Raw genomic sequence first — 16,251 nt, forward strand, 5'->3', positions numbered from 1 at the left:
TAAATCCTTTGCTTTATTTTCTTTCCTACTTTGTCCCCCTCTACTGCCCATCCCACCCCATTTGGGAAATAGCTTTACTAAAAAATTCTTATCATTTCTAGTGTGAAGTTTAAAGAAATTTCTGTGCTATCCATTTATTGTGTTGTGCCCTTGTCAGTCACCAGTCAGAGAACTATATTAATCATAGAATTCCCTGGCTAAACAATTTGTCATTACCTTATCATCCATCAAAGCAGCTGTTCTCTTCTAAACTTTTTTTAAGTAACATACAACCATCATCTGTTTCCTTTCTTGTGATTTAAAAATGTTTTTTTTTTTAAACTCTCTATTTCTCTTTATCCATTTTACCAATCTCTTCAGTTCTCCTTATCATTGTACCTCTTGAAGGACCTCTTCTCCAGTTTTCACTGAATATGTGTTCAGGGAAATTCATGTCATTTGGGGGCATGCTTTCTCTTCTGAAGGACACTTTCAACAAACCAAACCATTACGTGATAAATACGATAATACTGACAGCTATTATTTATGAGCTAAGCACTTTACATAAATTAACTTTAATCCTCATATTTACTATATTTTATTATCACAAATTAACAAAGGAGATGATGAGAATTATAGGCATTATCAGCCTATCCACATGTCACAGCTAATAAGTATCACATTCAGAATTTGAGCCAGGTATGTTTGAGCCCAAATTTTTGCTTCTTCTATTCTTCCATGTTGCTTCTTTAAAAGTCTACTCCCTGATGTTTTTGTTTGTGTTTCTCACATTTATAGAGTGAACAGGGAATAAATACCCAGTGTATAAAAGTGTAAGTATGAAAATATCCAACTTCCCACCCTAGGTTTAAAAAGGTACTAATCATGATGTTTGAGAGTCCCTTTGATCAGAATTAATGGAAAGGCTCTAGTCAGCTTCCTATAGATTTTAGTTTCAGGCTTTATTCTTAATGAAAAGAAGTTCATCTTGTCAAACCTTGGTCACAGTCGGACATTACAGGCAAACTTTGATTGTAAGACTTTTGCTGACTGTGAAAGCTAAATGGAGCCAGCAGTTTGCCCTTCTGAACAAAAACTGAAAAATATTTGTGATGAGAGTAATAAAGCACAACTTTCCTCCATAGTTCCTAGACAACATCAGAGAACCGGGATGAGATATGGCCACAAACTATCTACTTCTGTCTAGCTGAAGAGCAGAGTGGAAGAGGTGGCCCAAATCTGAAGGGGAGCACACCCGCAGCCCACTTGCTCATACTTGTTCATCTGCCTTTTTAACAGCCCTTCACTTTGGAGCCAAAATAACCACATTTGAAAGAAAAAGAAACAAAAATGCAAATAGATATTATCCCCCTTCATTGAGCTCCTTTATCGTTTAATTGTACTCAAGATTGAATCGAATGTTGTCATTTTCTACAGTTGATAAACAGCCAGGTTAAGGGGGTTGGACTATAGGAACCTTCCCTAAATCATTATTGAAATAAATCAGAAATAGGATGCCAATTATCTTCTTATTTAACTGGTAAGATATAAATTGGGCAAACCCTGTCAAAGAAGACGGTACTCTCTAGTGGAGTTTTTTAAAAAATAACTCATTCCTTCCTAAAATAAGCCACCAAATAAGCTAAAAAAAAAAAAATACAGCATGTAATAAAACTTTTATCTTAAACATAAAGATCCATATAGTTGTAAAGGAAAATACATTTTCCCTGCCTTATGGAATAAATTCTAAAAAATAATTTGAAAATATTGTTTTCAAGGAGTGGCACATTATTAATCTACCCATGGAAACAATACCAGTGCTGGACACATTTGAAGGAATCAGGATATTCCTTGTCCTGTTAATTGCTCCTAAACTCCCCATCTGAGTGAATGGTGAGACGTCCCACCCAGTTGCCAAAAACCTGAAAACTCATCTTTTTCTCCTCCACCCCTGTATTCCCTACAGTGAATCTGTAACTACACTACTTCTATTCTGTCTCAGAACTCCTCCTGAGTCCATCATCTACCCTCACCCAGACCACTCAATCACTGGTTTGAAGCAATGCGCCAGCCTCACGACAATTTCCAGCTTCAAGTCTTTCCCCTGAATGTCTGTTCTTCACGCTGAAGTCGGATTAATCTTCCCAAAATGTAAATCTGATCATATCACTCTTTTACATAGAATAATTTAATAGCATACCATTACCCTCAGGATAAAGTGAGAAGAGCTTTAGGCTAAGTTTACAAGTTTCTTGTAAATCATTTCCCTAGCTACCTCTTCTGCTACTTTTCTCCATTTTTCTCCTCAGCTTTTGCAGCAACAATGCTGAACTACTTTTAGAACCCCAAAATGAACCCCAAAGTGTTCCATTGTTGCTGTGACTTTGCACATGCACACACACCATTCCTTTTGTATGGGACTCGCTATACCTCCCCCAATCAAGGATCTGAATGGAAATAAATTGTTGCAAGGCTCCCATATTTTACCTGACATAAGTAAACATTAACTCTAAATAAATAATGACAAGTTAAAGATGCATAATGTAATCCCTGGAGCAACAATTTTAAATAATGTAAAGAAATATCTGTAGGACATCAATAAAGGAATGAAAATGTAATAACAAAATTAAATTAGAAATCATGCAATTTCTATGTTTTATTGTAAAATACATCCATGACTTCTAAAGTGTCAAAACAATTTCAAAGTAAGATAGGTTTATTTTTATATAAAAGTAATACAGGCATACTGTAGAAGAAATTTAGGAACACATATAAGCTTATAAGAAGCAAGTACAAATCACCTTTAATCCACACCTGCAAAATAATTACTATCAACATTTTCATGTATACCCTTTCAATTTTATCCTTGCATATGTATAAATATTTATAGAGATGTATATATATTCATACATATTAGTACACACACAATGGGAATATATATCATGATTTCATCTTTCCACGTTTATAAATATAGATCTAAGTCTTGAGTTTTTAATGGCCATATAGGATATTATATGGATATATACTAATTTATATAAACAAGCCATAATATTTATGAACATTTATGTATATTATTTCCTTATGATAAATTTATAGAAACAGAACTTCTAGATCAAAGGGAAAAACATATTGAACTTAGATATATTAACATTTTTTATATCAATTAACCCACTGAAATGATGTGTCGGTTTATAGTCCTTGTATCAGTATATAAATGTTCTTTTCATTCTATACTTTTTAACTTAGGGTAAAATAAAGTACTGAACTTTGTCATTCTGACAGGAAAAATTGATATATCACTATTGCTTAACTTGCATTTCTTTGATTACCAATGAAATTGATCATCTTTTCATATACATTTTAGCTATGTTTAATTTTTATTACATCCCATTGTCTACTTTTCTATTGGCATATGCCTGTTTTCCTTATTAATAAGAGCTCTTTATTTAGTAATATCTCCAATTCCTTTTCTATTATGAGTTTAAAAGATATTCTCCAGTTTAGCAATTGCTTTTGTGCATTATGTTATTTTTTATATCAATATTTTAAAATTGGCCATCTTTTCCTTCATGGTTCCTAGCTTTATTCATAGAAAGGCTTCTCAATTTGAATATTATAAACATATTTTATTGAATTTTATTCAAGTATACTTTTCTTTTTACATTTTAATCTTTGGTTCACCTGGGTTTTATTTTATTGGAAGGCATGAAATTGATATTTGACTACCCCCCTAAATATCTAGCCAATAATTTATACTTTTCTCACTGACTTCAAAAGCCACCTTGAAGATAAACTCACTTTTCAAATATATTTGTATATAATTCTTTAGTCATTGTTTTATTACCTGCGTTTTTTGTGTCAGTATCATGCTGTTTTATTCTAGTATTGCACCATATATTTAAATATATCATAGGGTCTTTTCTCGTTGGCATTTTTTAATGCTTCTGATTATTTTCATGCGTAATCTTCCAAATGAACTTTAGAATAGACTTTTCAAGTTCAATAATAGTATTTCTTTAATGTACAGCTGTACTGAGAAATGATGAATATCTTTGTAATATTGAGTCTTTCCAACTTGGTACATAATGTATCTCTCTTTTTAGCAAGTCTTGTTTCCTCAGTAGAGCTTAAAATTGTGATAGTAGTTTTGCACATTTCTAAGGCATTTGATATTTTTAGTGATATTACCAGAATAAATTTTTGTAGTAACATTTTCTAAATGCTTTATTTTCGGTGTATAAGAAATTATTTTAGTTTTGTAAGGTACTAATTCACTAATTCTCCTATTCATTTAAGAGTTTTTCAGTTGGTTTCCTTCGGTTTTCATGGCAGACCCCAATTTGATCTGTAAATGATAGTTTAACCTCATCCTTTCCAAAAATTATAATTCCTATTTTAATGTTTCTATCTAATTCATTTGGATAGCATTTTTTTGAGTCTTTACCTTGTTTCTACATTTTGGGGGAATTTTTCTAGTGAGTCAACATTAAGTTTAATCGTAGTTGTCACTGTTGAGTTTAATCCTAGTTGTTAATTTTTATGGATAGATTTGTTTCTCTATAGCCATAGCTATAGATACAAAACATCTATAGACACTGTGATTGAGAAATGTTCTTGTTTATTTTGCTAGCCATTTTATCAGGAGTAAGTGTTAAGGCTTGTCAAATATATTTTATCTAAAAATAACATTTGAAACTACTTAACCTTGAGTAAAATAGTGTTTGAAGATTAATTGTCCCCTGAGAACCTCAGGTTGAGAAGCACAGCTCAACAGTAAATCTCTTGCTATTCAGTTGCGCTGTGAGTTCAGTGTCTGCTTTTCTCTCTGCCTTTATAATTCACTCATTTCCAATCTCATTTGGGGCCTACTTAATTTCACTTTAACAGTTCCACTCTGTTTGGATTTGAATATAAGAGAATGATAGTTCATGTCTCACAAAATTTTTTTTTCTTAGAATCTGTCTCTACAACTCTTCAATATTTAACCATAAAGCTTAAAGAAAGCATTTTCATCATAGCCGTCATGGTACCTTGAGTCTGCCTCATTCAAAAAAGCACAAAGACAAATTTTGAGGATTTTTGTTTGCCTCAAATAACTGCACTGAATTCTGAAAAAGAACCTTAAAATAAAAGATTTTACATTAAAGAAAATAGATAATTCATATGTGAAAGAAAAGATATGCTAACACTTCGTATTGAAAGTATTTGGAAACTAAAGGTCTGATGTTGCATGTAATGTCTGCTAGCTTCGTTTTGAACAGAAGAATATCCCAAACATTAGAGATGCAGTCACTGATTCCAAATGACAGGTTTCCTCTTAGCCATTGACCTCTGTTTCTCTCATTTGAATCCAAGATAGACACTTTTGTGAAGTGTGTGCTGTTTTGCCTGACAGTCTGTGCCAGATACTGTACTAGGCTCTCTATGATTATCACGTAGTAAAATTGTCATGACAACCCTAGGATGTTATTACTATTATCCCCATTTTTCAACCAAGAAAACTGAAATGCTGAGAGTGACATAGCTTGTTCAAGAATGTACAGTAATAACGGTAGCCCTTGGTTTAACCCAGAGCTGATTCCAAAACCAGTGTCCCTGCCTTATTCAGTCCCTTCACCCATCTCTATCCTGACTCAACTTCTCTCCCTCCCTCCTTTCGCCCTTTCTCTTGCAGGCCCGTGACCGAGGTGTAGACTAAGAGGTGGAGTCATGCTTCACACGGCCATACCATGCTGGCAGCCATTCCTGGGTCTGGCTGTGGTGTTAATCTTCATGGGCTCCACCATTGGCTGTCCTGCTCGCTGCGAGTGCTCTGCCCAGAACAAGTCTGTTAGCTGCCACAGAAGGCGGCTGATTGCCATCCCAGAGGGCATCCCCATCGAGACCAAAATCTTGGACCTCAGCAAGAACAGGCTGAAAAGTGTCAACCCTGAAGAATTTATATCATATCCTCTGCTGGAAGAGATAGACTTAAGTGACAACATCATCGCCAATGTGGAGCCAGGAGCATTTAACAACCTCTTTAACCTGCGTTCCCTCCGCCTGAAAGGCAATCGCCTCAAGCTGGTCCCTTTGGGAGTATTCACAGGGCTGTCCAACCTCACCAAGCTCGATATTAGTGAGAATAAGATTGTGATTTTACTAGACTACATGTTCCAGGATTTGCATAACCTGAAGTCTCTAGAAGTGGGAGACAATGATCTGGTTTATATATCACACAGGGCCTTCAGTGGGCTGCTTAGCTTGGAGCAGCTCACCCTGGAGAAGTGCAACCTAACAGCAGTACCGACAGAAGCTCTCTCCCACCTCCGCAGCCTCATCAGCCTGCACCTGAAGCATCTCAATATCAACAATATGCCCGTGTATGCCTTTAAAAGACTGTTCCACCTGAAACACCTAGAGATTGACTATTGGCCCTTATTGGATATTATGCCTGCCAATAGCCTCTATGGTCTCAACCTTACATCCCTTTCCATCACAAATACCAACCTGTCCACTGTTCCCTTCCTTGCCTTTAAACACCTGATATACCTGACCCACCTAAACCTCTCCTATAATCCCATCAGTACTATTGAAGTAGGCATGTTCTCTGACCTGATTCGCCTTCAGGAGCTCCATATAGTAGGGGCCCAACTCCGCACCATTGAGCCTCACTCCTTCCAAGGGCTCCACCTCCTTCGCGTGCTCAACGTGTCTCAGAACCTGCTGGAAACTTTGGAAGAGAATGTCTTCTCCTCTCCTAGGGCTTTGGAGGTCCTGAGCATTAATAACAACCCACTAGCCTGTGACTGCCGTCTCCTCTGGATCCTGCAGCGGCAGCCTACCCTGCAGTTTGGTGGCCAGCAACCCATGTGTGCTGGCCCAGACACTATCCGTGAGAGGTCATTCAAGGATTTCCATAGCACTGCCCTTTCTTTCTACTTTACCTGCAAAAAACCCAAAATCCGTGAAAAGAAGTTACAGCACCTTCTGGTAGATGAAGGACAGACAGTCCAGCTAGAATGCAATGCAGATGGGGACCCGCAGCCTGTGATTTCCTGGGTGACACCCCGAAGGCGTTTTATCACCACCAAATCCAATGGGAGAGCCACTGTGTTGGGCGATGGCACCCTGGAAATACGCTTTGCCCAGGATCAAGATAGTGGGATGTATGTTTGCATTGCTAGCAATGCTGCAGGGAACGACACTTTCACAGCCTCCTTGACTGTGAAGGGATTCGCTTCGGACCGTTTTCTTTATGCGAACAGGACCCCCATGTATATGACTGACTCCAATGACACCATTTCCAATGGCACCAATGCCAACACTTTTTCCCTGGACCTTAAAACAATACTGGTGTCTACAGCCATGGGCTGTTTCACATTCCTGGGAGTGGTTTTATTTTGTTTTCTCCTCCTTTTTGTGTGGAGCCGAGGGAAAGGCAAGCACAAAAACAGCATTGACCTTGAGTATGTGCCCCGAAAAAACAATGGTGCTGTTGCAGAAGGGGAAGTGGCCGGACCCAGGAGGTTCAACATGAAAATGATTTAAGGGTCCACCACTCATACTATTGCTTCTGTGTCATTGTTGGTTACTAATGACACAGTCTGGCACTGCAAATTACTAGGTCAAGAGGCAGCACTGTGCAGCTGCCCCTGTGTCAAAGCAGGGTCCGTGGACTCTGGAGGACTTCTTAAGGAAACTTTCTACCTGGAGGCTAGCAGGCCTCTGTGTGGAGCCCTTCACACAGTGGGACACTAATTGTTTGCATTGCAAATACTGGCATTCTGGGGATCTCAGTAATGAACCTGAACGGTTGGCTCACGCTCACGGACAGATACTCAATATTTTCTACCACTGCAAAAACAAAAGAAAAATTTAAAAAGAACAACCTACAGTGTAGGATTTACATATTAAAAGGACACATTTGCCTAAAACATACTCTACAGAAAAATTTGTACCTATGATTATCATTTGTTAAAGCCTTGCATCATACCATATTGTTGGTTCAGCACCACAAAGAAATCAATATATTCTTTACTTTTTTTGAAACATATATGCTGTATATGTTTTAAAGCAATATGAATGAGAGGTTGTGCTTTTAGTTACTCACCACTATAGATTCAAGTGTGATTTCTCCTTTCTTTGCATACAGATAACTCTGAGACTAGATCCCTGGAGTTATGGGTGGAGATACGTGTTTGTCTGAAGTAGGATGCCGAGAAACAGGACCCAACGCAAAACTGCTCAACTATGTTAACTTCTGTTACTATAAATAAAGGCATGTGCCTAGTTTTGATACAGAATGGAATATTTTTTATACTTGTGATATTCACAATGGACCAGTTTACTGTAACAAAACCCTTGGTTTCTCCAGCAGGTGGTGGGCCACTAGACATAGTTGACCTGTAAAATGCAAGGTAGGTGTGAATAAAGAAAACAGTCCATTTAACCACAACTTGCTTTTGCTTTCATCAGCCCAGGCTAATGTGTTAATAGAAAATGCAAGAAGAGGTGATGGTTATAAAATCATAGTATAATAGCTACCTTGTAGCTAAGATCAAGAATCCATTAGTCAAAAGGTCTCTAGATAAGGAGTTCTTCTCAAATGCCGACACAAACCAGGGTGATCCATGCATAACATGACATTAATGCAACTAATGATTTACTTAAAAGGTGATGACTCCCTGAAGGGGCTGCTGCCAGTCAAAGGGAACATTCAGCTGCTGCACACTCTGGTGTTGTCTATTCAATTACAATACACAGCAGTAGTACCTTGAATGGGCAACTTCAGGGTTTCTCCCTGCTTCCTTATCAAGCAGATAATATTTCTATTTTGAAAATTATCCTGGGTAGACAAGAGGAAACTTGTTTTCTAAAGAGGTAAGATTATAAAGCACTCTCAGATTTTTTTCCACGCCAAGGAAAAACTATAGTCCTATAAATGTGTTAAACTATACTGACTCTTTTAGCCCTCTGACCCAAAGATATCTGCCCAATTTGTATTTATGATTATTACTCAAAGTTGAAACATTCTAGTTTGTTTTTTTTTAATGGCATCATACCATTATCACCAGTGATCTTGTTTCAATAATGGATTATTTCATTTAGCTAAATGTTAGTTAATGACTTTCAAAACATATTCAAATCATCTGAGAAAGCATTGAATTTGAGCATATTCATGAAATGGGACATATATAATCAGCATGGAACAAATAGGAAATTTCTATATTTCTCACATTTTGAGAGGGATCTAAAAATCAGTTCCTTTTTAGATAACATGCAAATGGGAATAGAAATTCCCTGGATTTGCTATTTGACATAGCAAATTGGAGATCTGACTTTCAAAAAACTTGGCATTTTTTAGCATTTGAAACTTTGAGGAACTTTAACAAAATTAAATTGACCTCAATGATATAGTGACAAGCCCAGAAATTGTTTTTGCCAATTGGATAACAGCAAAGTTACACCCTTTTCCCCCTTACTAATGGGTAGAAAATTAGATAGATTGAAGAATTGCCTGTTCCATCATTTTCATTTGTTTTTCCTAATTGTTATCATAGAGCTTTTAGAAATTCATTTCCCACTTGTGGTAATTATGTAATTTATATCTAATAATACAAATGAAGCTCTGCATTGAATTCTATCACAATTCCAACTGGCATGCAAATGGAATGGGGTCTTTCAAAATATAAAGAAGGACAAAGTTAAAGTAGAGATAGTCTTTCAAAAGTAAATAGAAAATAGTTCCTCTTAATTTTGTAGCATATTATGGAGCATTTAACCAATACAAAAAAATAATGAGAGAAATACTGAATAGAAGGAATTTGTGCTTCTAATTTTTTCAAAATAAAAGTTGACCTTCAATGAGTGAAATGCAATTGGATTGAAATTAAGCCATTTAAGAAAACATTCAGTCAAAAGATTTAGCTATTACTCAATCTGGAAGAAAACAGTATCGAGTCTTTCAGGGGTTTCCATACTCTGATCCATGGAACACCAATTCTAAAATACTAATAAATGTTCTTCCAAAGTAGATATTTTCATCGACTAATAAAGTTGGGAAAATGCTGCATTCTATAACCACATCTTGGCAGGGCAAAATGCATATGAAACCAATTTTCTGAGAAGTCTTGTAGAAAACAATCCTGTTTAATATTGTTTATCTTGGGGGTTCTCTGAATTATTTTGTGCATGAAGTACCTCTTTCCATGATGTAGCTATTAACATCCTTAGGAAAAACTAGAGTTCTGCAGCACCCAGTTTGAACAACATTCATCTAGAGGACTTCACTGATGTATTTCTAAACCTTATGTTCTAAGAGACTACAAAAAATATATCACCTGCATAAATGTTCAGATCATAAAAGTGGCCTGATAATTCCATGCAAATCAATTACTTCTTACCTGAAGCAGCATAATAATGAATTTATAAAGGTCATTTAATTTTCTACATTCTCACTATTGGTGCAGATCTTGGGTTCATTTTTATACCTGCAAAGCTCTGGATTCGATTGACTGGTAGATCCATGGTCCACCATTCAGTTTCATAAAAGAATCACTGGCATGAATTTCCCTTATGACTTCAAAATACCTCTCTTTAGATCAAACTAGAGCATAGTAGAAAATAAGAGATCAGTCCAGCTTTTCCCCTTAGTCATCATCACTGAGTTATTAAATCTCTAGAAGGAATAGCTCCCTGACTAGAACCCCCATGGTCTGAGAGAATTTACTCATGTCCCCAAATGCCTCTATGTACAGACATTTGTTTTTAACTTCAGGGATTATGCTCAGAAACTGTTCAACAACAAAAAATGTGTCTTGAGGCTTTCTTGGAAAAAAAAAAAAAGATACATTGTTTTCAGCTTAGAATGTTAAGACCTGACAAAAAAAAAACATACCAAGAGTTTAAAGGGAGGGTCAGGAAAACACTTGTATTCATTTTAAACCTATTTCTTTTATTGCTATTTTTATAATTATCTTTCAACTGAAGAAGAATAAGAAATTATGCTCTTTCATTAATTCTCATCAGTGTCTTTTTTTTATCACTCTCTTCTATGGCCTGGTCACTTTACATAGCTCACATGAGCTTTTCCAAATGAATTTTGTGGCATGTAGGGAACAGAACTTTTGGGGCTACAGCATTCATTCTATTTGGTGCCTAGGTAAAGATGTTTTATCTTTCTTACTGGGATTACGTTCCTAGAAGCATTCTCAGACTAATATATCATGTGCCTGGTGATTTCCATTGACTTCATAAGCTCTATCCCAATTCCTTTTTATTTCCCCTAACCTCCTGGATGTTTCTTGTTTGAGAAGTTTTGGAGTTATTCTGCCTTTGTATTGAAAGCCCTGAAGAATGAAATGTTATCTGACTTCTTAATTTTAGAGTAGCATGTTTGGGTTAGGCAACAGAAGTTGCTTCCTGGTACTTTAGCAAGCACTTGGCATGAATCTCTTAGTAACTCTCCCCTTTATCCCCTCAAAAGCCATTACAAGAGAACCTTCTCATTCTCTCGCTACCAAAATATTTCTATATGGAAAGGACAGGTTCAGAACATCTGTTTACAAGATCAAAATAATTGCTGATTTGCCATATTTAGCAAAGTTTGCCCATTTTAAACTGCGTCCAAGGATCAGAGGCCTGTGCTGACAAGGCTTAAGTCAAGTAAATTATGTCTTAAACCAACAATTGATGACAGGTTTTCAGATCTGAAGTTGGTTTGTCTGTTTGGGAATCAGTAATTATAGCTGGATACTTTCTCAGAAAAAAGGTGGGGACTGGAAACTGCTTATCTCATGTCAGCTTTTCAACAGAATGCCTATGATAATATGTTTGCCAAAAGATGTGGTTAAGAATTTTATAAAAGGTTTACTTTTTGAAAACAGGCTTGGAGCTGGGAAATACGGGAAATTAATCAAGACAATCTTGCCTGTTCCCCAGACTGCCCTTCTCGAGTCTGCCAAGGTCTTTAATACCAACCACTCCTGTCAGTCCATTTCCTTGGAGAACACCTGAATAAGGGGGAGGGAAAGAGCAGGGACTACCAACTCCCCTGGGATGGCCCATAGAAGAAAGCTTTGGTATTCCCCTACATAACTGTCTCCTTCCCTGACACCACAGTTGAAATGAACCCTCATTCTCCTGCTCTCACCAATGTCACCTCGCAACTGCTGTCAGGCATCATCAGTGAATGCTTTCTCCAGAGACAAGTCTGCTTTCATTGGAACTCAGAAAGTTTTGGATAATTGTTAAACTGGAAATTGCTTTAAAAACAAAAAAACAACTCCACATAACACTGTAAAAGTTAAGACTTACCATTCACATAATCACAAGCTGACAGCAATCTGCAGGTTGAGTGATTCTGAATTTTTTTCCCTCCTCTATGAGCAGGTGGGTTGATATAATGCCAGCCTTAAATAGAAAGCTTTATTTATAGCCTTAGCAGAATGAGAAAAGAGCTGGTGTAATCAAGAAAGCCCTTCACATTTTAAGGAAAGCTGTAGTTTTAGTATGCAAAGTAGCCATTAAAGGACAACAAAAATGCAAATTTATAGTCTACTGAATTGGTTAAGTACATTAATTCCAATAAAGATCAAAAGCAACTGTCCATAATGAAATGTGTTAAAGTCAAAGATTTTGTATCTATTCTAAAAGGGCCAAAAAAATGCAGAACATTTTTGCCATGTTTACTTTCTACATTTTGTTGCACACCTCCTATTCTAAATTGCTTTAATATCTAGAGTACACTGCAACATAATCATCATATAATGATTAAGTAAGAGACAAATTCAGACTGGCAAAAAAATACTCCCAATCTTTACAACATATGTCCAGCATCAAACTGATTCGCTTAGGTGTTAGTTGTGTTACAACAAGAGATCAGAAATGAATCAAGAACAAACTTTGTATAGAGGCTATTTGGAAGAAAAATATGTTCTTTTCCTCTCCAGTTATAAACTCAGGTGTGCTACACACACGGGGTGCTTAACTTGCAAGTCAGCTGTCTTCTCATGCTTTTACCATAGGTATGGAATGGCCCAAATCATAATTAATTTTTAAAATATTGTTTATATATACATATATAAATATATGAGGTGGTAATTTGATTTTAAGTGTTTAAAATGTAACTGTTTTAAAAGTTGATAAGCTTGAGCAGGAGGGGATAAAAAAGAAACAGAATGTTTGTATTTTGTTTTCCTTTGTGTTTTATCACAATCGTACTCTGGGAACATCCACGATTGAAAGCTAATCAACAGCTTCCAAAACATTTTTCTTTTTTAAAGCCTGATAGCCTTTGTTCTAAAAAAAATTAGTGTTAATGACAAAAATATCTTGATTTTGGTCTGTGTCTCATTGAGTGTTACTATTGATTTGTGTTGTGGGCATGTTGGTTTCTTATAACAAGTAAAAACAAGCTAACTTATCTTATTAATATGCAAAACAAGTTAAAATAATTCTTTGGTTTATTTTTACTGATGAAAAGGGCCTAAGCATCTGACATCTCAGTTAATTTCAGTAGGGTATTATTCAATGAAATGTAATAAAAGATCATTAGAATCACGTAGAAAACATTTCCATACTGAGAAAGGTATGAGCTTCACAAGGGGCATGACATTGTTTAAATCACACACTGCATTAGTCAAATAACCTATAAAATGGTTCACGTCAAGGAGATGGCAGTTCCGCTGGCATTTGATTACAAAGCTGGGGTAGGTGGAGACTACTCAGAGGTCAGAGGCCAGGCTATCAGGTTCTCCATATGTAAAATATCCAAGTCTATGTAATATCAAGCACACTAAAAAGTTATTCTGTTAGTGAAGATAAATCCTGTATCACTTGTAAAATCCTGTCAAATTCACTTGATTTGGTTACATAAGCAAAGTAATGGACAAGACCTTAGATATGAAGTATACGTGAGTAAGAATGAAAGGGTTTAGAGTAAGCCATTCATACAATGCCATCTAGCTTTTTTCTCTTGAATTATCCTTCACCCAGCCAACTTTTAATGATTTAAGACATCAAGTTAGATAGAAAGGCACAACTAATTAAACTAAAGAAAAATCTCTTATCTGCAGGCAAATTGGTAACAAGGAAAAGAGAAGGTCATCTAGTGTTAAAGAGGAAAAGAATAAAACATGAAATAAACTCCCCTAGCACAATCTTTCTGCTGGGAGTGAAGTTCTCTATTCTTGTCTTCGGTAGTTAAGGGAATGGGCTTTAGGGAGATGTGCTCAAATAGCTGCCAACCTCAATGGTATCATCTTCAGCCGCTGTAACTCTTTTGATGCTTCTGGTGAAGAGCAAGTAGGCGGCACAGTCAGTAACAACCTGGAAGCTATGCTGTTAAATGGCAAGGAAGCCCAGCATTCACTTCCAAGCAGCAGCAAAAATATAAGTTTTGAGGCTGCTAGTATGAAATTCAGCAAAGAACCCTTTGCTTGTCTTCAATTGCAAAGCAAAGAGTTTGCCACCAGAGAGGGGCTTCCTTGTCCTTGAAGATTTCCTGGTAATGCCAGAGCTGCCTGAGTAGGAGTCCCATCTCTGACAATGGGCTTTCATTTCATAACACTAAACGAGTGCAGCTAAAACAGAGGTTTTCCTTAGACAGTTCTGAATGTGTTGGCTATATATCATTGCCAACTAATATCACAACTTAGACTGTCCAATAATCTCACTGTTCAGGGGGAGGATGGCTCAACACTTCAGGCCTTGTTCTTCATGAATAGGAAGAACATAATATAATGGAGTCAAGATTTTAAATGAAGCTGAACATACGCTGACTCAATGGACTGGCTTCTGGCTTTGTACTTATAAAGATATTCTGGTCATGTGCTGCTTCATAAATGTAGAAGACGACATAGTTCAGCATTTCCATTTTGGTTTTGTTTTTTTTTTCTCTCATTTTCTCATCATGAGGATACTGTTCCAAATAACTGGCTAGCTATTGTTTCTGTATCATTTGATATATTCTAAATAAAAGTTATGATTTCCACCTACTCCCTTTAAAACAACTGAGCTTATTGTAGAACCCAATATATTTTTCCTAATTACCTCATTGCCAGACTCCAAATATAGGCCACGGAGACTGAATGTGGAATAAAGCCAGTTCGGGGAAAAGTTGAGAAACTTTAGTGGGTTCCTGAAGGGAAATTCATTTTAGTATTTCTACTTCTGATTGCCTCTAGGGTTTGTCACCTGGGTGCCTTTCATCAATTCTTATAAACAACTAAGTGCAAAAAAAATTCCCTTCTATTCTCTATTAAGGAATTTAGATTGGGAAGGAAATCCTTCAATTATAGCTACATAGGTATTGTTTCATTCCATAATACTCTGAGCTCAGTTTATCAAAGTGTTGGAATTTGTAAAAAATTTCACTAAATGTTTCAATGTTTTATATATATATATATATATATATATATATATATATATATATATATGATACTAAGAACCATCTGGAGAAAAGGCAGAGAAACAGAAAAGACACATGGAAATATGATTTATCTGAGGATTGGCCTCTATAAAAAAAAACTAAAAACACAACTCAACCACTGAGGAGTCAGGGTCTGAGAGAAGAAAATTCAAGGAGTGCTCCTCCTTCCCCACTCCCCCTCCACAAAAAAACCCCACTACTAGAAAGGTTAATTTCTCACTTGAAAGACCTAAATTTTGTATGTGATTTTAAAAGTTAGAGCTATAATGAATAATTTTATCATTTTTATTGTCATATTTGGAGATAAACTTATTTACCAGATACCACTGTAAAACAAAGGAAACATTTTTATGTACATTTTCTAACCACAGAATCACTAGTCATTATTTCTAAGCATAAGAAATCAAACATGCTAGTACCCTAGCACAGGCCAATTTCATTACCTGTAATTGATTCCTTTAGCCATAGGGTATTAGCTGGATGTACAAAAGACTAATAGGTTGAGTCCATTATATACTCAGGTCTCTCATAAAAGCTATATCAACACTCCATTAAGCATACACACACACACACACACACACACACACCATGGCAGCAGGAGTTTAAGCCTCACAGTTCAAAAATCCTACAGGGAATTAATTTGCTGAACACAGAACAAATGAGTAATGCAGAGATTATCAAGTCAACTCCACCATTCCACCACCTTGATTTATATAAACTCTCCTATTTTAAGAACACCTAACAAATCCAGCTGCCTTTACTTCAGTGATCTCAAGAGCCTGATACTAAAGCACTGCTCTAAGAAACTTGTAAGTATTAATGTAGGACTGGGTTCAATACCGGGTAGCTGTTTTCTGCTC

At 36.3% G+C, this 16,251-nt stretch overlaps 1 protein-coding gene across 1 annotated transcript in view; it reads left to right on the forward strand.

The window, feature by feature from the left end:
- LINGO2 (leucine rich repeat and Ig domain containing 2) overlaps nucleotides 1–8,201 on the forward strand; it is a 54,495-nt gene extending 46,294 nt beyond the window's left edge. The window contains exon 2 of the mRNA XM_077133890.1: nucleotides 5,654–8,201. Within this exon, the coding sequence (XP_076990005.1) occupies nucleotides 5,689–7,509 (1,821 nt within the window). The 5' untranslated portion in view covers nucleotides 5,654–5,688 and the 3' untranslated portion in view covers nucleotides 7,510–8,201. The remainder of the gene's footprint in view (nucleotides 1–5,653) is intronic.
- The last annotated feature ends 8,050 nt before the right edge of the window (nucleotides 8,202–16,251 follow it).

Source organism: Tamandua tetradactyla, chromosome 2 (genome assembly GCF_023851605.1).
Source record: "Tamandua tetradactyla isolate mTamTet1 chromosome 2, mTamTet1.pri, whole genome shotgun sequence".
Lineage (NCBI taxonomy): Eukaryota > Metazoa > Chordata > Mammalia > Pilosa > Myrmecophagidae > Tamandua > Tamandua tetradactyla.